Here is a 24,199-nt window from a genome sequence, read left to right as displayed (position 1 = left end):
GGTTTTGCGACGTGTCCAAAGTACAAGTAAAAAGGGGAAGAGTGACTAGTGGAACTGCGCAGGCATGGGACTGTCTGTGGTGGAGCTGGGCCAAAGAGCTGTTCAAAGGATAAGCGATTACGCATGGGAGGAGGCGCTGAGGATAAGCGATCGCGCCTAAGGGGCTGGCACCCTGGGCGGCGAGCATGCTGCCGGGATCCTCCGCCCTCCCTGCTTACGTGCGCTCCGTGACCGCCGGGACGCACGCGGGTACCGCTACACAGAACGCATGCGCACTGCCGCCCCGCGCACTCCTTGCCCCTCCCTCGCGGGCCGCAGAAGTTGCTTGGGGCGCATGCGCACACCTGACGGGCGGAGGCCCGTCGAGCGAGTGGAAAGATTTCGAGGAGAAAGTGCGCGGGAGCGGGGCGGGGGCGCGCAAGTGCGCAGGCGCGGTGGTGGGACGGGCTGCGAGCGGAATCTCAGCGCTCCTCAGTCTCTGCCGCATCCTCCTGCCTGTCGCCATGGCCGCCTACAAGCTAGTGCTGATCCGGCACGGCGAGAGCGCCTGGAACCTGGAGAACCGCTTCAGCGGCTGGTACGACGCCGATCTGAGCCCGGCGGGCCACGAGGAGGCGAAGCGTGGCGGACAGGCGTTGCGAGGTACGAGCCGGACGCGGGGCGGCGTGCACCGGCCCGCGGGCCGCCCGAGCCCCCGCGCCCCCTCGAGAGGCGGGCACCCGGGCACCTGCGGCGGCCTCTCCAGCTGAGTGTGCATCTGGGGAGGGGAACGCAGGGTGGGAAGCCCGCTTGTCAAGGTCACCCCTTTGGAGTGTGAGAGGTTGTGCCAAAAGGAGGGCTCAGACGCCGCTAGGAGAAAAATTCCCTTTCTAGTCTGAGCAGTCCCACCTGTGGCAGCCAGGACCACGGGGACCTGGGTGGCTGGCGGAGGATGCCCCCTGACATCAGTTGCTGTACCCAAGTTTACCTAAGAGGCGCCTGCGAGTCAAGGCAAAGCAGCAGGCCACAGGCTCGTCCGGGCGGTGGGGGGGAGTTAGGTGAGGATGCAGGATGGCCGCAGAGACACCTAGAAACCCTCGTGCTTCCGAGCTCTGAGCTCAGCAGCATACCACAGATACTGCGACCAAAGCGAATCCAGAGATGTGAGTGGGCGATTTCAGTTGCTGTTCTCTACAGGCAGGCAGATTTTATTTCCCTCCTTTTTATCTCTGCCCCCTGTTAATAGTTTAGAAAAGTGTCTGGAAAGACTCACCCAAGGTCATATCTACTTAGCTCTTCTAATCCAGTGTCCTTGCCCCGTTTCTGGGTGGAGTAACAAGTGAGGAACTGGTGGGCTGGTAGCCAAGGACAGAGGCTGGGCAAAGGGTGGAAGCGTCCAGGAGATAAAGCTTGGCGCCCCGCACTACCTACTGTTCTCTGTGATTTTGGAATGCTAACAAGGAAGCAGCCTGCTACCAGGAGAATCCCTGGAGTGAAGAGGTGCTTCTCCCATTGGTGGTTAGGGCAGATCCTGCCCTGCGTCTTTCTAACTTGGACACAGCAGCAGCCATGTAAAAGGGTTGCTGATGCTTAGTGGAAGTGATCTTGGTATTTGTGTCCTGGCTCTGCTCTAGTTTGTATGGCCTTTTCAAAAGGAGGAAGGCTTTGGACATGAAATCCTGATGCAAGGAGATGGATGGCCTGTTGTACACTCACATTATGTAGGAGAGGCTAGAAAAAGGAAAGTGCTGGTAAAGGAAGCCATTTTCTTCAGCTCTGTGGCATGAAGTACTGTACAGGGCTCAGGACGAAGGTAATTCCTCTGTTCTCTGGGTAAGATGATTATACGTTGAACTTGTACTTACTGGAAAATAAGAGACCCCCATTTCAGTCTTAAATATTGGTAGGGTTGTTTTAGAAAATCAGGTAAGACCGCACACGTTGCTGCATGCCTGTAATTTTTCAGCACCCAGGGAGCTGAGACGGGAGGATCTAGACCATGGGCTGATTGTGACCACAGCAAGGCCGGCGCAAAGAGAAAGGCTGGGTGGTGGTGGTGAACACCTTTAAGGACAGCCAAAGCTAGTCAGAGAAACCTTGTCTGGAAAAACAGAGAGAGGGGGAGAGAGAGAGAGCAATGCAAAATTTTATTATCTCCCAAAGGTATCACAAATGATTAAAGAATGAAAGACTAAAAGCAAAAACAGAATGAAGAGGACTGTGGATAATATAGTAACACAAAGCTAGTGAGACTTTCTCCTCTCAGCCTTAGGCTGGGAGAAAATGGTGTCCACACTTCATGTCCATTGTACCCCTGGCTATCCTTTGGTTTAAATGGCAAGCTAAAGGAAGTGTATAAGCTTCTGGTCCTGAGGCATTCTTCTTGTCAGAGTGCTATGTGGGGACCAGTTTGGCCTTGGGGACTATCTGTATCCAAAGAGTGAGGCTCTTGTTGCAAGAGGAAATGATTGCAGTGAAACAGCCTGTAGCTTTTCATCTTGGGAGGTGAGACTTGTTCTGTATCTGAGTGACTCAGCCTTTTGTTGGGGAGACCTTCCTCTTCTGGGTGGGTAAGGAGGTGGTAAAGGATGCGAAGGGTAGGCAGTTTTCAGGGCCTCATTCAGAGGCTGAGGGGGAGGGCTGGCTTTCTCTTTTGGGGGATGGTGGTTTTCCTGGTGATTAATCTTCCCTTCCCCCCAATAGTTGGTCTCAGTAGCCTCATTGTCAGTTGGGTGACTAGCAGGAAAGTTTACTTCACATTTTGTTTATTACTGTTGCTAATTTCAATATGAAGCAGTGCCCAGAAAAGTTTGTGGTTGATTTTGAAGGGACCTTGTGTGCTAGAGAAAACAGGAGTGTTTCTTGGCATAAGGAAAGGGACAGCTCCTTAATTCACAATTTTAAAGACAAGCCACGCTAGCCTTGAATTTAAGATCACCCGGGTTCCATCTGCTTAGTGAATGAGCCACCATGCCGGCTCCTATCTTTTTTTTTTTTTAAAAACTAATCTGTTAAAAATGGGTTCATAGGATTGTAACCTAGTAGTATTTAGTTAGTTTTTTTTTTTTTTTTTTTTTTTTTTTTTTTTTTGAGATAGGGTTTCTGTGTGTAGCCCTGGCTGTCCTGGAACTCCCTCTGTAGGACTAGGCTGGCTTTAAACTCACAGAGATCCACCTGCCTCTGCCTACCAAGTGCTTGGATTAAAGGCCTGTGCCACCACCAACTGGATCCTTTAAATTTTTTAAAGTCATTCAGTGTGTGTGTGTGTGTGTGTGTGTGTGTGTTGGCACGTGCACATGTCACAGGGTGCATGTGTGGAGGTCAGTGCAACTTGTAGTCAGCACTCTTCCACTATGTGTGTTCTAGGGATTGAACTTGGATGACCAAGACCATCTTTTTTCTCTCAAATGAAACATTCAAAATATGCTTCAGTGTAACATTCTAAGTGTTAGAATAAGCTGCACCGCCCTCAGATTAGTTAGTTAACCATATAGTTAGGAATTATAGAGACCCACCTGTGCTGCCTCTCTGCTCTCTCGCACTGGGGTTAAAGGTGTGTGCCACCAAACCTTGCTCATTTGATACTTCTTCATTTCTAGATGCTGGCTATGAATTCGACATCTGCTTCACCTCCGTGCAGAAGAGAGCAATCCGGACCCTCTGGACAGTCTTGGATGCCATTGACCAGATGTGGCTGCCAGTGGTCAGGACCTGGCGCCTCAATGAGCGACACTATGGGGGTCTGACTGGTCTCAATAAAGCCGAAACTGCTGCTAAGCATGGTGAGGCGCAGGTAAAGATCTGGAGGCGATCTTACGATGTCCCACCACCTCCAATGGAGCCTGATCATCCCTTCTACAGCAACATCAGTAAGGTATGGTCACACCAGCTGGGGTCACCCAGTCAGCACCAGGGGTTTATGTGAGTGGGTGCTTTGCCTGTGTGATTTTGTGTGTGCACTCCATGCGTGCCTGGTGCCTTTGGAGGTCAGAAGACGACACCGGTTCTTCCGTCTGGTGCTAGAGATGATTCTGAGCCTCCGTGAGTGCTGAGAACCAAACCTGAGTCCTAGAAGAGCAAGTGCTCTTCACTGCTGAGCCACCTCCAGCCCCTGGGCCTCTTTTTTGTGTCTACCTAATGTCATTAATCTTATAGTTTATGGTAGAATAACGTAATTCCCCTTTGTTAAGTAGTGGCCCTCACTTGTTAGATTTAGTTGGAAGTTAATGATACTCATTTGAGAAGGGTGCCTCTTTCACATTTATGTGGAAAAAATCAACTGCAAACTAAAGTGAATTGGGAAACCTTGTTTCTAATTTACATGTGTTTGACTGGGGAGTAGGGATGGAGGGTGATGACTGGGGATCCTTTTTCTCAAGTTCTTACTTGTATTCTGGACCCTTGAGAAACCTTCACTACTGACTTAGTGCCTTAGGAGCTGAGATAGGTAGAGTTGGTACACATGGAAGCTCTTTTGAGGCAACTTGAAATACGTCTCTGTGGCTTAGGATCGCAGGTATGCAGACCTTACTGAGGACCAGCTACCCTCCTGCGAGAGCCTCAAGGACACTATTGCCAGAGCACTGCCTTTCTGGAATGAAGAAATTGTTCCCCAGATCAAGGAGGGGAAGAGAGTCCTGATTGCAGCCCATGGCAACAGCCTTCGGGGCATCGTCAAGCATCTGGAGGGTATGGCATTTTCTTACAGGGGTCCTTAAGGATGATAAGGTGGCCCACCTTAGTGTCTGAGTGGAACTGTCCCCAACCAGACTGACTTTGTAGCAAGCAGACCTCTGGGAAAGATATGACAGTGTAGATGGAACTAAGGAAAAAATTGTTTCTTCCTTTCTCAAAATATGGTCTGCCAGCTGGATGTGGCTTATACTCCAATCCTAGTACCAGGGAGCTGAAGCAGGACAATCAATCACTTTTGATTCTAGGTCAGCCAGGGCTGTATAGTGATTCCAAGTCATAGAAAGTGTGGTTGCAGAACAGCGACAGTGGGCCTCTCACACTCTGCTATACACAGGGTGACACTCAATTCAGAACTGTCGTGTGCTAAGTGATGATACACTTAAAGTTGTAGATGCTCACCTATTCTGGGAATACTAGTTGAAACTGTAGTCACAACGTGATTCAGTGTAAATCTCCATTGTTTCTTCCTTGGGGACCTAGGGAGCCCATAATGGGAATTTTTGGCAGATGGATAGATTGTAGGATGTCTGAAGCACACAGTCCTGCTCCACTATGGGTTTCTACATCCCACTTTGGTAGAGGTAACTGTAGTATAACCTTCTGCCGTTTGTTGGTGGCCCATCTTAGAATCTTCGTATAATTTCTCATTCTTTGGAGGCTTGAGAAGTTGTACCTGGGGGCTGTTCCTTGGGGGATTGGATCTATTAATACACTGGATTAGAAAAGACATCTTGTTCCCACATAATTGCTTTTCCATTGGTAGATGAAGAGTAAACCTCAAGGGATTTGTGTGTGGACTCTTGTCTGTGGCTAAACATGTATGGTGGCTCTTTTAGGGCTCTCAGAAGAGGCCATCATGGAGCTGAACCTGCCAACTGGCATTCCCATTGTCTATGAATTGGACAAGAACTTGAAGCCTGTCAAACCCATGCAGTTCCTGGGAGATGAAGAGACCGTGCGGAAAGCCATGGAAGCGGTGGCTGCTCAGGGCAAGGTCAAGAAGTGAAGGCGAGCAGGCAGACTCGTACCCCAGTGCCCTCCCCCTGCCTGTTTATGCCTCCTGCACCCTTCCCCAACGCCTGCCACACTGACTACATCTTTAGGATCTTAAGTTTAAGTTGTAGTTGCAGATGGGGACCTGTGGCTCCCATTTTCATTTAGTATTTAATCCCCTGCACCCACTCCCTTCATAGAACCTAGTCAGAAAACACCTCTGGGGTGCAGGTTCTTGGTCCACATCCAGGGACGGCTCCTCTTAACAGGAGAGTTGAGAGGTAGAAATTAGTTTTCCTTAGTGCTGTGTTTACTAAGGCTCTGCTTTAGGAAGAGGTCAGGGAGGAACCATGCAGTGGTATAACCCATGAGAAGCTGCAGCCAAGTTTTGTCCCTGGCGCCTGTCCTACACTTTCCACAGTTAGCTAACTAGGGGCTGTAGTCATTTCAGTGGAAGGTGAAAGTAACTTACATGGTGATGTAAACATACTACCTTCCTCTCTGACCCTAAAGGCCCCGGAAGGTTGGGACCAATCCTGTCAAGTCTGTGTTACATTTACTTTTACAAAAAAAGGTACATGTGTATTTATCAGCAGAAAAAAGCCCCTCTGCTGTTTCTAGTGGTGATTGAAATAGTTCCATGTGGTCACCAGACAATAAGCCATTCCTCATACCAGATGGGATGAACTCCTTGTCCTCGAGGGGCAGGAGTGCTTCTGGCTGTGTTAGGTCACTTCTGCCTTGCTTTGCAGAGGTGCAGTGCCCCTTGATCGGGTCCAGGTTTTGTCTTTCACTGAATCATGTTCCAGCTGCTTGGCCCTACCATGTGGGTTCAGAACTCGTTTTGGGCATAACTACTAAATCTCTTTCCAGATCAGTATAATAAAGGAGTGATGTGCAATATTTCACTGCCTGATGTGTTTGAAGTGCATGCACACTAAGACATGGAGGGTTTGGCTGAGAGGGGGAAAAACACTGGCTACTCTGATAGGATCCAACTCTCTTTACGGCCTTGGGCACAATGCACAAACATGCAGGGAAAACACCCATACACATTTATAAAAATACCTTTCACCCAGCTTTAAAGACAGCACGATTCATAACTAAAACTCCAGCCTTTTAAAGTAGGAAAGAAAACCAGTGTCAGTTGGATCTCCACTATGGGTTCTCAGTATAGATCATAACAGAATCACCTGTGGGGTGATTAAATTAAATGACTGGAGGGATGGCTCAGTGGTTAAGAGCATTTGTTGTTCCTGCATAGGACCCAGGTTCAACTTCCGGTATCCACATGGAGCACATACATACACCAGGCATTGGTGGCGCACGCCTTTAATCCCTGCACTCTGGAGGCAGAGGCAGGCAGATCTGAGTTCCAGGCCAGCCTGGTCTACGAAGTGAGTTTCAGGACAGGCTCCAAATCAATATAGAGACACCCTGTCTCGGGGGAAAAAAAAAAGCCATTAGTGGAACTGGCAAGATGGCTCAGTCGGCAGGTAAAGTACTTTGAATTAAGGCCTATTGAGTTCAATACAAACACGAAAAGATGGAAGGAAGGCAGAACTGATTCCACAAAACTGTCCCATGACCTCTACATATATGGTAGACCATGTGTACACATGTACACCCACATACAGGATACATAGAGCAATGGTGTGGTTTGAATGAAAATGGCCCCATAGGCTCATGTTTGAATACTTCGTCCCTAGTTGGTGGAATTGTTTAGGAAGGGTTACAGTGTGACCTTGGAGGAGGTATGTCTCTAGAGCTGTCCTTTAATTCCAGCACCAGAGTGGAATATAAGATCCTGTCTCAAAAAGCAGTGGATAACAGCTGCAGACAAATCATGCTGCTTAGGTAAACACGGCTTTCTAGTCTGTCTTTCCTTGCAGTGTTAGGGACTGAAACTACTCATACACAGCCAAGAGCAGCCGAGTGCTCTGTGTGAGTCCCCACTTTGTTCTATTCTGTCTTTATCCACACTTCTTGTTAAAGATGGAACCCAGAAAGGCTGAACCAATAGCTACATCCCTAGGCCTGCTTTTTGTGATGGCTTTTCTGACAAGGTTTCTCTGTGTAGCCTTGGCTATCCCAGAACTTCGTAGACTGAGCTGGCCTCAAACTTTTTTCTTGGGTTTTGGAGACAGTTTCTCTGTATAGCTTTGGAGCCTATCCTGGCACTTGCTATGGAGACCAGGCTGGCCTCGAACTCACAGAGATCCACCTGCCTCTGCCTCAGGAGTGCTGGGATTAAAGGTGTGTGCCACCAATGCCCGGAGGCCTCAAACTCTTATCTGCCTCTACTTCCCAAGTGTTGGGATTAAAGGTTTGAGCCACCACTGCCTAACCTAAACTGATTATTCTAATCCCTGGTTTGTACATCTGTAGGATATGGTAATGACTGTGACATTCCAGGGTCACCAAAGTTCAGAAATAAAGGAAAATGTAAAAGTGATGCCAAGAAATTTCATTCTTAGCACATTTCTGGTTGGTACTAGGAAAAAAAAAATCAAAATCCAAAGAGTTTTTAAATTTTAATTTTTTAAAGGGACAGGTCCTTGCTGTGTTTTAAGTTCACAAAATCCTTGCCTTAGCCTCCCAGGTAGCAAAAGCAGTGCACATTCTGAATCAACATTGTACATCAAAGAGAAAATTCTGGAAAAGAATCAGGAAGACACAAAGACAGACTAAGTTTCTTTTCCCTGCAAAAGTGAAGTTTTATCTAGTATTAAGCCTGGTATTTTTGTAGATGTAGATATACAACAAACACAATGATCTACCTACCATATTAGCATGCTCCGACAATTTTATGTTCTCCTTCAAAATAATCTTGGGATTCTAATGAAGAAACACTGAGGCAAAAACCTCTGATGGTCATCAGTGTCAACACCGAGTGTTGATACTTTGAGACAGGTTTCCTGTCATCCAGCTGGCTCTGAATTTATTGAGGATAACTTTAAAACTCCCTGCTCCTTGTTTTTTCCTTTCTTTTTTGAGACAAAGTCTTGTATAGCCCAGACTGACATAGAATTCTTTCATATATATATATATATGTGTATGGATATTTTGCCTCATGTACATATGTATACCATATGCATGCCTGGTGCCCACAGTAGAAGAGAGCTTTGGATCCTCTAGAACTAGTCACAGATGGTTGTGAGTCACCACATGGGTGCTGGGAACTGAACTTGGGTCCTCTGCAAGAGCAGCAAGTGCTCTTACACGTGCTGAGCCATCTCTCCAGCCCAATTCCCTCAACCCCCCTCTGCCCTGGTCTCATGATATAGACCAGCTGGCTTCCAATTCCAAGATCTGCCTGCCTCTGCCTCCTGAGTGCGGACATTAAAGCCTTGTAGCACCATGCCTGGCTATGTTTGCTTTTTTCCTTCCTCCTTTATTTACCACTGAGTCTCTAGCCCCATATCTTAAAATTTTGCAAGTGTCACCAGTGTGGGAAACTAGATCAAAGGTACAAAAGATCTTTCTATTTCCAATTCTGGGCTTGAATCCTAGGACCCTGAGTGTGCTGGGTCAAGCCCAGCAGCAAAGCAATGATAAGCACTTGTGAGGGCTTGAGTTTGATCCTCAGCAAAGACATCACAAACAAACAACTGCATATCGTCCAGTTCTGTCTAGTTTTATGACAACTTGACACAACATGAAAGGAGGGAACCTCAAGTGAGAAAAATGCCTTTATAAGACCCAGCTGTTGCCAGCTGGTGGTGGCGCACGCCTTTAATCCAGCACTTGGGAGGCAGAGGCAGTCTGATCTCTGAGTTTGAGACTAGCCTGGTCTACAAAGACCCAGCTGTAAGGGATTTTCTTAATTAGCGAATGGATGGAGGAGTGGCCAGCACATTGTGGGGCTATGTCTGGGCTGGTGACCCTGGGCTCTATAATAAAGCAGGCCATGGGGCTGGAGAGATGGCTCAGAGGTTAAGAGCACTGACTGCTCTTCCAGAGGTCCTGAGTTAAATTCCCAGCAGCCACATGATGGCTCACAACCATCTGTTATGAGATCTGGTGCCCTCTGCTGGTGTGCAGATATACATGGAAGCAGAATGTTGTATACATAATAAATAAAAAAGAAAGCAGGCCATGATGAGCAAGCCAGTAAGAAGCACCCCTCCATGGCCTCTGCATCAGCTCCCCGCCTACCGGATGCTGCCAGGAGTCCCTGTCCTGACTTCCTGCTCCACAGCAGGAAGTGAAAGCTGAATTAACCCTTTCCTCCCCAATTGTTTTCTGGTCATGGGGTTTTGTCACAGCACCAGAAACATGAGACAGGCCTATCATTAATTCACTAAACATTTCAATTACGTAAACAAAAGTGGCTGGTGAGACGGCTCAGCAGGCCTTAAAAGGTTCTTAAGGCCAAACCTGACAACCCAAGTTGGATGCCTGGGACCCACCCATAGGCAGCAGCAGAGAACCGACCACTACCAAACTGACCTCTGACTTCCACATGCATATATGTACAAAATAGAGCAGTATTTTTTTTTTTTTTAAAGAAGGAAACAAAACAATGTCCTGACAGTGGTGGCCCCCACCTCTAATCCAGCACTCAAGAGGCAGAAGGAGAGGGATCTGTATTTGAGGTCAGTCTGGTCTACAAAGTGAATTCCAGAATAGCCAGGACTGTTACATAGAGAAACTGTCTTGAAAAACAAAACAACAACAACAACAAAAACAACAACGAAGGAAACAAAAATGGACTGAATAGGTGGCTCAGTGTGTAAAGGGACTCGCCACACAAGCCTGCCTTGGGTTTGATCCTTGGAACCCACGTAAAAAGTTGAAGGCAGTAGCACACATCTGTCATGCCAGCTGCAGCGAGAGGCCTGGAAGCTCATGGGCTAGCTAGCCAAGAGACACATGTAGCAGAAACAAAGACTGATCCCCAAACAATTTGGGAGCCAGTGAGATGGCTTGTTGGGGTGAGGGGTGTTTGCTGTGCAAGCCTGGTGACCTGAGTTAGATCCTCCACAGAAAGTGGAAGGGGAGAACTGACTCTACAAGGCTGTCCTTCTGTCCTTCGACCTCCACATGCTGTGTGTGCCTTTGTGCTATGGCACATGCTCTGCACACACAATGCAATTAGAAAAAAAAGTTAATGGCCATCTAACCAAAAAACAAAAACCATGATTCGGTAAGACAGAACTGATTCCCAAAAGCTGTCTTGTAAATCCAGTTCCAGGGGATCTAATGTACTCTTCTGGCCTCCAGGGGTACTACATATGTGGAACACATAAACACACACAACACAAACCAGTGAGAAAGTTCACTGCAAGTTATCTTTCAAATAGTGAGAGCAGGGGCTGTGGAGATGGCTTAACATGTAAGTGCAATTGCTACCCAACCAGGAGCACCTCAGTTAAAATCCCAAGCATCCATGGGCCTGAAAAATCATGACCCATGAAAAATGGGCCTGGTCTCATAAAACACGCACACACACACAAAATAAGAAAACTATACCAGTAACAAATGAAAAGCACGTTTTTTTTTTTCCCCCCAGTCATAGCAAAATACATATATACATATTTATAAAGAAGGCATAAGCTATTTCCAATATTACATGGTTCTGTTTGCGAAATGCCTTTAAATGAGATTCGCCAGCCAAGAGAATAGAAAATCAGTTTCCCAAGAATAATGTTTCAAATAGAGTACATTTTCTTTTTTGTATTTTTGGTTGAAAGAGTCTTACAATGGAGCCCAGGCGGACTCACACTTGGGACCTAACAATCTTCCTGTCTCAGCTGCACGGGCCTTGGGCATTCATTACCACACAAATGTACTTCTGGCACATTTTTTCAAGAGGTAACTGCTAGCTGACTAGAGGTACCTTAATAAAGACCATGGCATCTTGATGTTCTTTCGATACTTGTATTCTTGGAACTAGTTGACTCTGTCTTTGGGCTAAAGCGTACTTAGGTTTGTAAGAACTCAGGCTGCACTCTGGCCACTTTCCGGAATTCTTTAGTGTGGGTCTTAGGGCACTGCATCTCACACCAGCTGATGGGAACCATCTGGACCCCTGAAGGAAAAAGAGAAAAGCTAGAGTTGGAGGTGGGGAATCCACATACTCTGCTGAGGCTCTTTTCAGCTAGATGCGAAGATGTGGTTCAGCTGCATAATGCTTGCTTAGCATCTGAAAGACCACTGGTTTCAGCCCCAGCATGAAGGGAAAAAGTTTCACCTGAGGAAAAAGAACCCTATTCTCTGACATTTAGGGGAATCATGCTATGCTTCCTAAACTGAGCTCTGTGCTGTTCAACAATGGAGACATGCTCTGAGAAATATGATTCCAGCACTGGGCAACACCAGAGTGTACTCACACACACCAACACAGCGACACCACTAGCTGACTAAATTATGTGGTGGTTTCTTGGGGGAGGCGGAAGAGGCAGGCTGGGGACTGGACCCGGGGCTGCACGAATGCTAAGGAAGTACTCTCCCACTGAGCTCCAGATTTAGCACTAGGCGTTGTAATTCTATGGGGCCACCATGGTATGTGATACCTATAATTGATCAAAATACTGTTTTCCACATCACATGTATGTGTACTCCTATTGCTTCCCAAACAACCATGGTTCCCCAGGAAATGGACTTGGGAGCAAGGCCAACTTACCTGACTCACTGTGGGCCACCACTACCCCTAACTCATTTTCCGCAGTGGTCAGCAGGTAATTGGACTGTGCATCACCCAGGGAGATCTACTCATACAGACGAGTGAAGGAAGATGAGAGGCTTTACATGTTGCTGCATTCCACCACTTCCACCCTTTTTTTTTTTTTTTTTAATACTTTTTTTGTGTTTGTTTTTCAAGACAGGATTTCTCTGTGTAGCTCTGGCTGTTCTGGAACTAGCTCTGTAGACCAGGCTGTTCTCTAACTCACAGATGGGCCTGCCTCTGCTTCCAGAGTACTAGGATTAAAGTTACGTGCCACCACCGACTGGCCACTTATGTATCCCAGGCCGGCCTTGAATTGATCCCCCTGCCTTCACCTCCCAAGTGCTAGGATTATATAATGTGCTACTGTGCCTGGATCCATTTCTTCTTTTGACAAAGAACCAGAAATCTGATGGAATAAAGGATACAACTTTGGCCAAAACTATGTCACCCGGGCGGAAACTCTTGTAAATTTCAACCTGCAACACACAAATGGAATAAAAGGTATGAATTAGGTCTACAGGAAATTATCAACCACCCCAGTAGAGTCAGGCTATTTTCTAATCCCAGGGAAGTGGTGCCATCATTATGTCAATTGAAAAGTATATTGTTCCAGTATCATCATATAAATGAAAGATTTGAATTTAGAAACTTGATCAGGGATCTTGACTTAGACAAAGGTAGTGTAATTAATTGAGCTGGGAAGACTGGGGAGTACCTGAAGAGCGAGAATAAATACCCAACTTCAAAGGCCAGCCTGGGCAATACAGCAAGAATAAAGTCTGTATGTGTGGGGCAAATATACACATGCCCATGGATATGCATTTGTGTTGAAGGCAGAGCGAACACCCGGTTGTCTTCCTTGGTGGCTCCCCACCTTATATTATTTTTTGACATGGTATCTCTCTAAGCACTGGCTGTTCTGAACTTTCTATGTAGACCAGATTGATCCTGAACTCAGAGAGACCTGCCTCCCTCTGCCTCTCAAGAGCTAGGATTAATGGCATGCACCAGTATGCCCAGTTCCATCTAGTTTTTTCAGACAGGGTCTCCTACTCAAGTGAACCTAAGCTCCAGGGAGCTTCCTGTCCCATAACCCCCATCCTAGCACTTGGGTTATTTGTGCCCCACTTTCTACCTGGTGGCTAGGGATCTAAACTCAGGTCCTTATGCTCACCCAGTAGACACTGGACCATCTCTCTAGCCTAATAATACCTTTTATTTATTTACTATTATTTTTGGACAGGATCTTTCTATGTAGCCTCAGTTAGCCCAGAACTTGTTACATAGACCAGGCTGGCCTTAAACACACAGAGGTTTATCTATACCTGCCTCTGTAATCTCAGTCCTGAAACTAAAGACATGTGCTACTATGGCTGGCTAATAATTTTAGTGATAATTAACAGCCTAACAATTTTGGTCAACTGAACGGAAAAAAAAAATTGCTGTATGGGAAGAAAGGGTCAGTGATCTGAATTTCGTATGTTGCAGCAAGAAATGTATTCAACTTCTTTAGATTCTACACTCTCATGGATTTCTGAAATTCCCTGGGATAATAATTCCTTCCTTGTTTGTTCTGAGACAAGGTCTCACTCTGTAGTTCTGGCTGGGCTGGAACTAATTATGAAGACTAGGCTGGCCTCAAACTCAAAGGTCTGCCTGTCTCTGCCTCCTGAGTGCTGGAGTTAAAGGTGAGCATTCACCACCACTCCTGCCTACCTACCTATCTATCTAATCTATCTATCTTGTCTCTTCCTTTCTTTCCCTTAGATTTATTTATCATAAATGTATGTATGTGTGCCCAAGTGTATGTATGTGTAGTGTATGTATGCAGGTATATTAGTGCAGGATAGAATAGATATCAGACCCCCCCAAAACTGGAATTACAGGGGTTTGAAAACCACTTCATAAATGCTGGGAACAGAACTTGGTGACCCGGGATAATAATTTCAAAGGAAATTTTTTTTTTTTTTTTTGAGACAGGGTTTCTCTGTCTAACAGCTCTGGCTGTCCTGAAACTCACTTTATAAACTATGCTGGCCTTGAACTGGCAGAGATTCGCCTGCCTCTACCTACCAAGTGCTGGGATGCACCACCACTACCTAGCTAAAGCAAAATTCTTAAAGTCATAGGAAAACAAAAACAGAAGAAAACCCCACAAAAACAAACACCCAAACCACCAATCATCAACCTTGTCTTTTTCAGTTGCTCGGATATCTTCCTTGCTATATTAAAAAAAAAAAAAAAAAAAGAAAGAAAGAAAGAAAAGAAAAGAAAAAAAGGAAGATTAGTTATCTGTGGGAAAAAAATTACCCATTGATTCCTAGGAAATAATAAAAGCAGACAGAATAGGCCATACTGGGTCCCCAAATGTCACCAGGACAGAAGGTCATCTTTAGCATGCATAGTATAACATTTACCCTTCCTTGGACAATATAGAATTACAGTATTGACAACTCTTGACAATGGAAAAGCATATCAGAAATTCAAAGGTCATTCGTGGCTACATATGGAATGTAAGGATAGGCTGACTATAGGCCTTCTGTCAAAAACAAACAGAAAAACCACCTGTCCTACAATAATTACATAATCATTTCTTTTCAACGAAGCCATACAACAATCTACCATTTCACCCACAAACTTCTATAAGATTTATTTTACTTTTTTCGTATGAATGTTTTGCCTGTGGGCATATATGTGCACCACATACATGCCTGTTTGGTCCCCCAGAACTGGAGTTACCATATGGGTGCTGGGAATTGAACCTGGCAACATGTACTGCTGAGCTATCTCTCCAGCCCCTCCACAAAGATTTCTTATGACCTTTGGGTTTAATCAATATTAAAGAATAAGAATTATGTCATAGTGTACATCTTTAATTCTAACTCACGGGAAGCAGAGGCAGGCAAATTTTTGAGTTCAAATCTAGCCAGGACTAAATATTAAAATAAAAACAAAGCTGGGTGGTGGCGGCGGTGCACGCCTTTGGTCCCAGCACTCGTGAGGCAGAAGCAGGTAGATCTCTGTGAGTTCAAGATCAGCCTGGTCTACAGAGCGAGTGCCAGGAGAGGCTCCAAAGCTACACAGAGAAACCCTGTCTCAAAAAAACCAAAAACAAACAAACAAACAAAAAACAAGCAAACAAAAAAAGGTGGGTGGGCCAGATGGCTGAGGGCTAAAGATGCTTGATGTCTAAGTCTGAGGACCAGCTAAGTTTCCACATCAAGGTTGAAGGAGGGAACTGACCTCACAAAGTTGTTCTGACCTTTACACGTATGCTGCGGTACATACACATTGAACAAAATAGTAAGAAAAAAGCACACGAAGGCACTTCCCCAGGGGCTTCTAGTTTGTTTGGTTTGGCTCATCCTGACACTGCTAGCCCATGGCTTTCTTTTTTTTTTTTGGTTTTTCGAGACAGGGTTTCTCTGTGTAGCTTTGGAGCCTCTCCTGGCACTTGCTCTGGAGACCAGGCTGGCCTCGAACTCATAGAGATCCACCTGCCTCTGCCTCCGGAGTGCTGGGATTAAAGGCGTGTGCCACCAATGCCTGGTGCCCACGGCTTTCTTAAGTTCTTTTTGAGACAGGACCTCACACAGCCCAGGCTGGCCTTGAACTTGCTATATAGCCAACAATTATCTTCAACTTCTCATCCTCTTGCCTTGAGCTCTGAGTGATGTGACTACATGCAAGTTTCCCCACATCTGAATCTTGTTATTCTTGAGGATCTAATCTAGGGCTTCTCCATCAACTGAGATATATCTGCCTCCCTTGCTTTATTTAAAAATCCTCTTTTATTATAAACATTTTTCATTTCTTGTAGCTCATATAACATTTTCTCTGGACGTTCTACAGGGCAAAAAGCAAACACAAAGGAGAGACTAACGTGGGCAGGAAAAGGAACTGTAATTACTCCACAAATTCCAGTCCTGCCCACTATCCCTGCCTCACTCCAGGCGCAGAGGCAAACGGAAACACAAGTACCCCTCTTACCGGATAGTTCCTCGAAAAGCGTTTTTCAGTGGTGTGGACCCCACATACAAGATGTGGACTTTAGCAAAACGTGAGTTGATGCTAGAGACCTAGAGAACAGAGACTGGATCAGTATCAGAGGACCAGCAGCAGGGCATCCAAAGAACTACAGACTCTTGAGTGAAAGCATTAGTGGTGTGTGCCACCAAATCTGTCTTTCCTCCACCCCTTCTTTGGGACAGAGTATCACCATGTATGCCGCTTTCCTTCAGGACCCTTAGCTTCTTGAGCAACCTTAGAGGTATGTACTCATATACCCTGCCAGTAAAAACTTTCTTTTGATGACAGAAATGCCATTTCCCGGGGGGCTGGACAGATAGCTCAGCAGTTAAGAGTACTGGCAGCTCTTCTAGAAGACGTGGATTCAATTCCTAGTACCACATGACAGCTTATAATCATCTGTAACTCCAGTCCCAGTAGGTGCAACACCCCTTTCTCGCCTCTGGAGCATCAGGCACGCACATGACACAGACAAAATATCTACACACGTAAGACGGCAACAAAAAACAAAAAGGCAGCCCCCCAAAACCAAACAAACAAACAAAAAATTCCTAGAATTGAGGATGTACTTTAGGGGAGGGGCCTAACATATTTAAGGCCCTGGGTGCCATCACTTCCCCATATACCCCCAAAGTCATGTGTCAACCAATATGGCAGTTACTAACCACAGTTTGCTACTGAGTACTTAAAATGTGGCTAGTGTTGGGGTTGGGGGCTAGGGCACAGGGTCTCACTCTATAGCCCATTCTGGTCTGGTTCAATTCTCCTGCTGAGTGTCCCAAATACTGAGATTATAGATATGAATCATCATACCTGGCTGAAAATGAATCTTTCTTTCTTTCTTTTTAATTTTGAAGACTGGGTTTCTCTTTGTAGCCCTGGCTGTCTTGGAACTCAATATGTAGATCAGGCTGGCTTCAAGTATTCACCTGCCTCTGCCTCTTAAAGTTGTGAGCCATCATGCCCATCCCTGAGAATGAACTTTTAGTACTTACAAACTTAAATAGCCCCATATAGCTCCTAACTGCCACATTAAATAGTAGAACACAACAGCTGTAGAATTTTGGCCTAAGCACAAAGATTAGGATCAACTTACCTTACAGGTGACAACAGCTCCTACATCTGGAAGTAACTGTGACTCTGTTTCTCTCATCACAGATACCACAGGAAGCTTTGAAGAGAATAAAAAAGTCGATGTACCGGTTAAGTGTTGGGTACAGATGTCTTAGAACAGTGCATTCACAAGGGCGGGTAGACTAGAGATATATTTATAGCCCATAGAAGAGGACATTAGTGATTTTAGGGAAAAAAAAATTAGAAAACAAAGAGTATAAAGAGACCCTTAGAGTTAAGCTGCCATATTTAATATGAACATTTGATTAGTTCTAAATGTTTGAAGATGCTCTTGGAATTTCTTGGTATACCATCATATTGCTTATAATTATGGCTGTCTTGGCTCCTCCAAAGTTATTCTGCTTATTATTTTTCTTACTGCACAAGATAGGATTTACAATTAGATGCTATAGAATGGTAATTTTTGTTTATTCCATCGAAAGGGACAGTTTGCGTTTTCTCTTGCACAGGGCATAACTGAATCTTGTCTTTGAACAAGAAAAAGCAGCCTCTCTCTTCTTCTGTGCCATTTCCCTGCCTTACTAATTTCTTCCCATTTCAAATTTTTTTTTTTTTGGTTTTTCGAGACAGGGTTTCTCTGTGTAGCTTTGGAGCCTCTCCTGGCACTTGCTCTGGAGACCAGGCTGGCCTCGAACTCGCAGAGATCCGCCTGCCTCTGCCTCCTGAGTGCTGGGATTAAAGGCGTCCACCAACGCCGGGCTTTTAACCCATTCTTTATGTCAGAACTGCATTCTTTCCCTCCTCCCCCATCCACTGAAATACTATTTTCACTATCTAGAATAACGGACATAAAGCCCATTACATGTTCACTGCACTGTACAATTCTTTTGAAGATACCCATTGTTTATGATTTGTGTGTGCTTCCTTGGCAGCAAAAGCTAAGTAAGTGTATTTGGCTCTTGACTATATCCCCAGTAGCCAAAAATAGCAGCACTGTGCAGGACACATGAAAGTGCTCAAGAGAAATCTACGTAGAGAATAAACAGGCAGATGAAGTTTGTTTCCAAAACCAATCCACTGGAACCTGTTTTTACAAATAAGCAAGAACCCAAAGGTTTACCAGTCCCTAAAGAGTTTAGATTCTATCTTATTTTCTCAAGCAGTGTTGGAGATTGGATCTGTGGTCTTAACATGCTGGGCAGGCATCCTAAAGTTTTAACTCTTAATCTTCTTTCATCTTACAGTTATCACTTCTTTATCTGCTCCTGTTGGTAGCTGGGAATACAGTCGTGTATCACCATGCATGGCTACATTTAAAAGTCTAAATGGGCAAGAATCTATTGAGGTAAATGTAAAGAAGAGTAACATATTTAAGTAAGTCCTCTGGAGGAAGATTCTTGTGCTTAACAATCCTACTTCCACCCAAACCCCGTTTTTTCAATCAGTGGGTCCAGAAGGGCTTCACTGGAAAACAAAACAAAAACAAAACCCGACTAACTACTGAGGCTATTTAAAAGAGGTTATAGTTACGGGGTTTGAGCAGGAGTGTGCTCCAGATAGACTGCACGTGCATAGGCTTCCAGGCAGGAGAGAGCTTAGGGCATGAGGACGCTGAGAATCGCCAACATTGCACTGATGTCACTGAGGTGGGGACAGCACAGCCACTTCAAGGTGTAGGGATAGTCGAGATGCACGACCGGAAGAAGCTCTCTGCTGACTGGGATACTCTTAATTTGCACCTGCTCCCCCCACCCCATGCCCTTCTGCGAGTGAGTCCACCACCAAGCCAGATTAACATAACGGGTGTGGGGCGGCTGTGCTTAGGCACAGCGTTGGGATCACAGCTGGGAGGAATCCAGAGATCAAAGCGTTCTGCTGCTGAGGCGTCCGGCGTGCCTGTGCCCAAGGACCAGAACCCAGTGGCTGCCTGAGGGAGAACGCGCGCTGGGTAGCCGCTGCCTTTACCGCGCCATTCTCGCTGGTCTTCGTCAGGCAGCCCGCCAGCGACGAAAAGATGTAGCCGTGCCGGGTGTAGGTGCCGCTACCGGGGCTGCCTTCCTCCAGGTTGCACAGACGTTCGCCTGCAGAGGAAATGCCGCATCAGCCACCGGCACCCAGAAGCTGGCTGTTGCGCAGCACGGGACTGCGTGCGGAGACCGATCACTTACCGGGGATGCAGTATCTCACAGGTGGCGCCATGCTTGCCCCTGTCCAAAACCCGGATGGAAACGAAGCCGCGTGTTCATTGGCCAGCTAGAGGCGCGGCCCCGCAGCAACACGTGCAGCAATTGGCGCCTTTGACCGCGCGAGGCGAGAGCGAGGCCTGACTCCATTTCCCAGGATGCCCCGGGACAGTTCTCCGGGCTCGCCTTTGCGGGCTCCGGGACTCGCGCCTGCGCAGCTGGGTGATGGTGGGCGGGCGGCGGGACCCTGTCCGCTGGCTGGCGCTCCGGGCTGCGGGCTATGGTGGGTCAGCCTGAGATCGGCCCGGCCCGGGTCCCGAGCCCGAGCGGGAGGCACTGAGACGCGGGCAGGGCGACTGGGCTGAATTTGGCTGGTTGAGAAGCTGGCAGGGGCAGGTAAGGGCGAAGCGCGATGCTTGCGTCCCACTCGAGTGTCAGGTGTCCAGGCCTTTAAGTTCAAGTTCCTGTTCTCCGCACTCCCCCCGTCCTGCGTGACTGCCCTCCTGAGTCCGCGCGCACCTCAGCTCCAATCTGTCGCTCCAGCATACCCCTTTCATGGGTTTGGAGACTCCGAGACAAGGTTTGGTTTGTCCAAAGTCTCGAAGATAATTCGAGACAGCCCGAGCGTAAGCCTATTTTTTGACCTATTTTGATCATAGTTGGACTCCGCTGCTCTTGGAGACAACCTTTTTCTGGTTTTGTAAAACCGCAGATACTTCTCTTGCAGGCAGATAATTTAGAGTGTGAACCCCTCCTTAACTGTGAATGAGCAGCTCGACATTAGTATTACCACTCATTTTGCTTTCTTTTTTTTCCATGTTAGCCGGGAAGGAAGCCTTCATAAATAGAATTTAGTTTGTGTCTTTACATCAGCTTGAGGTGGCAAAGGTCAGGGGAGGAACATTTTTTGTGCAGATGAAAATTGCCATGACTTTGATGGCAGTTTCTTATGTTGGCTTTGGAATTTATTCCTTCCTCCCCTTCCCTCTCTGCCAGTCGGGCATCTTTGGGACACAGATGGTGATTTAGGGAGTGCTGTTGCCTGCTAATCTCTGATCTAGTGGCAGATGGCCACTGTGGCCTGTGGGTACTACTGAGGGGTGGCATCACCAAGGGTTTGAAGGAACTGTTCTTGCCTGTTCACTGTGAGCATGCCCTCTTGCCACACTTAGCTTTAAAACTTTTGTCTATTCTGTATTTCCTGCGGGAAAACTTCTGTTTCACGTTTGGCCTATGGACAACACGTCTTTTCCTAGCACCCTCCTATCCACATATCCCACTGGCTAAAGTGAGGATGGGCCTGGTCTCACATTCTGTTCACTTAGTTGATCTCATCTGCAGGCTTTCAGTTTTACATGTTTGGTGTCTGGTGTGACTTGGCCTCTAAAATGTTACTGTTCTTTAGTGCTGCAGTTCTAATAATGGTTCTGTTTCTTTACTAATCAGAAAGAATGAGAGCAGCAAATACTTCTGTGTCATTGCATGGGCAAGAGTGTCCTTGGCTTCTGTAGAGCCGAGCAGCTTTCCAGTTTTGCGTCTCTCCAGGTCATTCATTCAACAACAGGTATGTATTGACTGCTTCTAAGAGCCAGGTATTATGCTAAGATGTTTATAAGCACCTGATTTAAATGTTGGTCATACACATACATATAAACTTATATGTATATGTGCAGACATGTATTGTATGTATAAAAATATTAAGGTTTGGGCTGGGCATGGTGGTGCACACCTTTAATCCTAGCACTTGGGAGGCAAAGGCAGGTAGATCTCTGTGAGTTTCAGTTCCAGGACAGCCTGGTCTACAAAGTGAGTTCCAGGACAGCCAGGGCTGTTACATAGAGGAACCTTGTCTCAAAAAGCAAAACAACAACAAAAAATTAAAATTTAGAGAAGGAGGGTACTGGACTGCTTAGGGAAGGAATTGAACCCTAAATAGGGTATAAATAGATGAGATTGGTCAGTTGAGCCTTTGGAGTAGGCATTTCATACAGAACCAAGAATGCAGAAGATACTGGGTGTTGGTGGAGCATACCTTTAATCCCAGCACTTGGGAGGCAGAGGCAGGTGGATCTCGGTGAGTTTGAGGCCAGCCTGGTCTACAGATTGTATTCCAGGACAGTCTCCAAAGCAATGCAAAGAAACATTGTCTAGAAAAACAAAACAAAACAAAATGCAGAAGATGACTGACAATCTGATTTTTAAATTTTTTTTTAATATTTTTAAAGACTTATTTATTATGTAAATGATTTTCTGCCTGCACACCAGAAGAATACACCAGATCTCAGAGATGGTTGTGAGCCACCATGTGGTTTCTGGGAATTGAACTCAGGACCTCTGGAAAAGCAGCCAGTGCTCTTAACCTCTGATCCATTTCTCCAGCCTGATATTTTGTTTCTGTAAGACCATGGTTTCATGTATCTCATGCTGGCCCCTCATTGGCTGTGTAGCCAAGGATGATTTTGACCTTCTGATCCTCTTGCCTCCAGGTAGACATATACCATCATACTCAGTTTTGTGGGGCAGTAAGCTCCATCCTACTCTTACACTTGGTTGTGGCCAGCGACAAAATTCATGATTTTCCAGATCATGATTCTAAGTAATAGCAGTCCAACTCAGATGGTGTAAGTATGATGTTTTCAGTTTTTTTCTTTCCTTTTTTCTTTTTTTTGTTTTTGTTTTTGTTTTTTGGAAACAGGGTTTCTCTGTGTGGCCCTGGCTACTCTGGAACTGGCTCTGTAGAGTAGGCTGCCTCTGCCTCCTGAGTGCAGGGATTAAAGGTATGTACCACCACCACCACCAGCCTCTGTTTTTCTTTTCTACGTTTCCTGTTAATTCTTTCAGCTTCTTAGGAAGTGATGGAAAGGCTAGTTTCTTACCCTGGTGCAGTGTCTGTCCGTCTCTCCCACTAAGCTTCAATTTTCTTGTAGAACTTTTTGCAGGGTTTCCTTTCACCTTTGGGTTTCTAACTTGTGGAAGGAGATAATTAATTATTTTCTTTGAAAAGCCTTTTGTGGAATTGAACCAGGGTGCAAGGAGAGTACATTACTCCAGTTACTGAACCGAAAGCCATCCCCACAGCAGAGTAACCGCCTCCAGTTTCTGCTGTGTTATGAGCCACCTGTTAAATAAGTCATTGGGGTTACTGAAGACAAAGCAGTATTCCCTGTTTAGCATTCAGACATTTTTACACAGGTAATGAGACCATCATGGAAAGTCTGTTGGAGTCTCTGTGTCCACAGTTGTGTTCGTTGTTTAGGCAGAGTACAGAGATGGTGGCACATCCAAAGGAGCCATGGAGAGTGCTGAGACCCTTAGCCAGCAGGATGCTTGGGAAGCTTGGGGCCAGAGCATCAGTCACAGAAGCGGTGCCTTATCAGAGAAGACCTTGAAAAGCTCCCAAGGGGGCAGATTCCTCCAACACTTGTCTTATGCTCTGAAAACCTGGTTACCTTGGCTGCTATAACCCTGGGTTGGGGCTGTGAGTGGAACTGGAGACAAAGTATCTAATGTCATGCAAGTGGTAGCTGACTGTCCTAACAGGGAACAAAGAATCATGCCATCTACCTGACCTATAACCTCAGCCCAGATGGAGTAGGAGAACTTGGATAGGACCAGGAGAGTTCTAGATACAGGATCCTGTATAGTACAGAACAAGTAGGAGATCCTGGGAACCCTCAGCCTCAGTGTCTTGGTAAGATAGAATGGCAGCTTTGTTTATGTTAGTTAAGCTTTGCTCCATGGTCTGTCTGGATAGATATCTCAAAAAACACAAAACAAAACAAAACAAAAAACCCAACAACAGGGAGCTGGGGCAATGACTTTGCTGTTGAAGTATTTGCTCTACAAGCATGGTGAACTAAGTTTGATCCCATAGAACTCATGTAAAAAGACAAGTCCGTCTGTTTCTAATCTTGGTGCTGAAGAGGAAGAAACTGGATCTCTGAAGCTTGTATAGCCAAATTCCACATCCAGGAGTGCCCACAGATGGAATACTGGGTGCTTGCTCACCTGCCTTACTGGGATTCCCTATGTTTAGTGTTTAATGTTCAGCTGAAAGTATTCATGTTAGGAACAAATGACTATTATTTTTAAATATTTTTGGCCATTTTAAACTGTCTTTTGGTTCAGACTATTTCCAAGCTAATAAAATCACATTGCATAGAAAAAGAAAAAAGAAAAAGAAAAAGCTGGGGGCTGGAGAGATGGCTCAGAGGTTAAGCCATCTGACTGCTCTTCCAGCGGACCTGGGTTCAATTCCCAGCACCCATATGGCAGCTCACAACTGTCTGTAACTCGAGTTCCAGGGGATCTGATACCTTCACACCAATGCACATAAAATAAAGTTAAATAAATTATTTAAAAAAAAAACAACAACAGTGTATGTTTGTGCTAGGGATGGGTGTAGCAGGTACCTGAAAAGATAGATGGCTCATCAGTTAAGAACTTTTGCTGTTTATTATTATTACTGTTGTTATTTTGGTTTTATGGTACAGGGTTTCTCTGTGTAGTCCTGCCTGTCCTGGAACTTGCCCTGTAGACCAGGTTAGCCTTTAACTTAGAAATCACCTGCTTC

The 24,199-nt window shown here is 45.9% G+C and overlaps 3 protein-coding genes across 4 annotated transcripts in view; 2 read left to right on the top strand and 1 right to left on the bottom strand.

The window, feature by feature from the left end:
• The first annotated feature begins 422 nt into the window (after nucleotides 1-422).
• Nucleotides 423-6,570, top strand: Pgam1 (phosphoglycerate mutase 1). Its single transcript, XM_027407319.2, has 4 exons — nucleotides 423-642; nucleotides 3,579-3,853; nucleotides 4,488-4,668; nucleotides 5,511-6,570. Exons 1-4 carry the CDS (start codon nucleotides 504-506, stop codon nucleotides 5,678-5,680), a joined length of 765 nt encoding a protein of 254 aa, XP_027263120.1. The 5' UTR covers nucleotides 423-503; the 3' UTR covers nucleotides 5,681-6,570.
• Nucleotides 6,571-11,145: 4,575 nt separating this feature from the next.
• Nucleotides 11,146-19,748, bottom strand: Exosc1 (exosome component 1). The gene is made up of 8 exons (XM_027407318.2): nucleotides 19,612-19,748; nucleotides 19,409-19,524; nucleotides 17,466-17,540; nucleotides 16,331-16,419; nucleotides 14,529-14,562; nucleotides 12,766-12,816; nucleotides 12,296-12,380; nucleotides 11,146-11,701 (listed from the first exon to the last, which is right to left on the bottom strand). Exons 1-8 carry the CDS (start codon nucleotides 19,640-19,642, stop codon nucleotides 11,595-11,597), a joined length of 588 nt encoding a protein of 195 aa, XP_027263119.1. The 5' UTR covers nucleotides 19,643-19,748; the 3' UTR covers nucleotides 11,146-11,594.
• Nucleotides 19,749-19,832: 84 nt separating this feature from the next.
• The window catches only part of Zdhhc16 (zinc finger DHHC-type palmitoyltransferase 16), an 11,790-nt gene continuing 7,423 nt past the window's right edge, over nucleotides 19,833-24,199 (top strand). Inside the window, exons 1-2 of one of the 2 annotated variants that reach the window (XM_027407311.2) lie at nucleotides 19,833-20,022; nucleotides 21,073-21,190. In XM_027407311.2, the coding sequence (XP_027263112.1) occupies nucleotides 21,109-21,190 (82 nt within the window). In that variant the 5' untranslated portion in view covers nucleotides 19,833-20,022; nucleotides 21,073-21,108. The remainder of the gene's footprint in view (nucleotides 20,023-21,072; nucleotides 21,191-24,199) is intronic. The other variant, XM_027407312.2, reaches the window with a different exon arrangement.

The sequence above is a fragment of the Cricetulus griseus genome, chromosome 3, assembly GCF_003668045.3.
Source record: "Cricetulus griseus strain 17A/GY chromosome 3, alternate assembly CriGri-PICRH-1.0, whole genome shotgun sequence".
NCBI lineage: Eukaryota > Metazoa > Chordata > Mammalia > Rodentia > Cricetidae > Cricetulus > Cricetulus griseus.
Note: the sequence above shows the minus strand (reverse complement) of the source record. Positions and strands in the feature narration are given on the sequence as shown.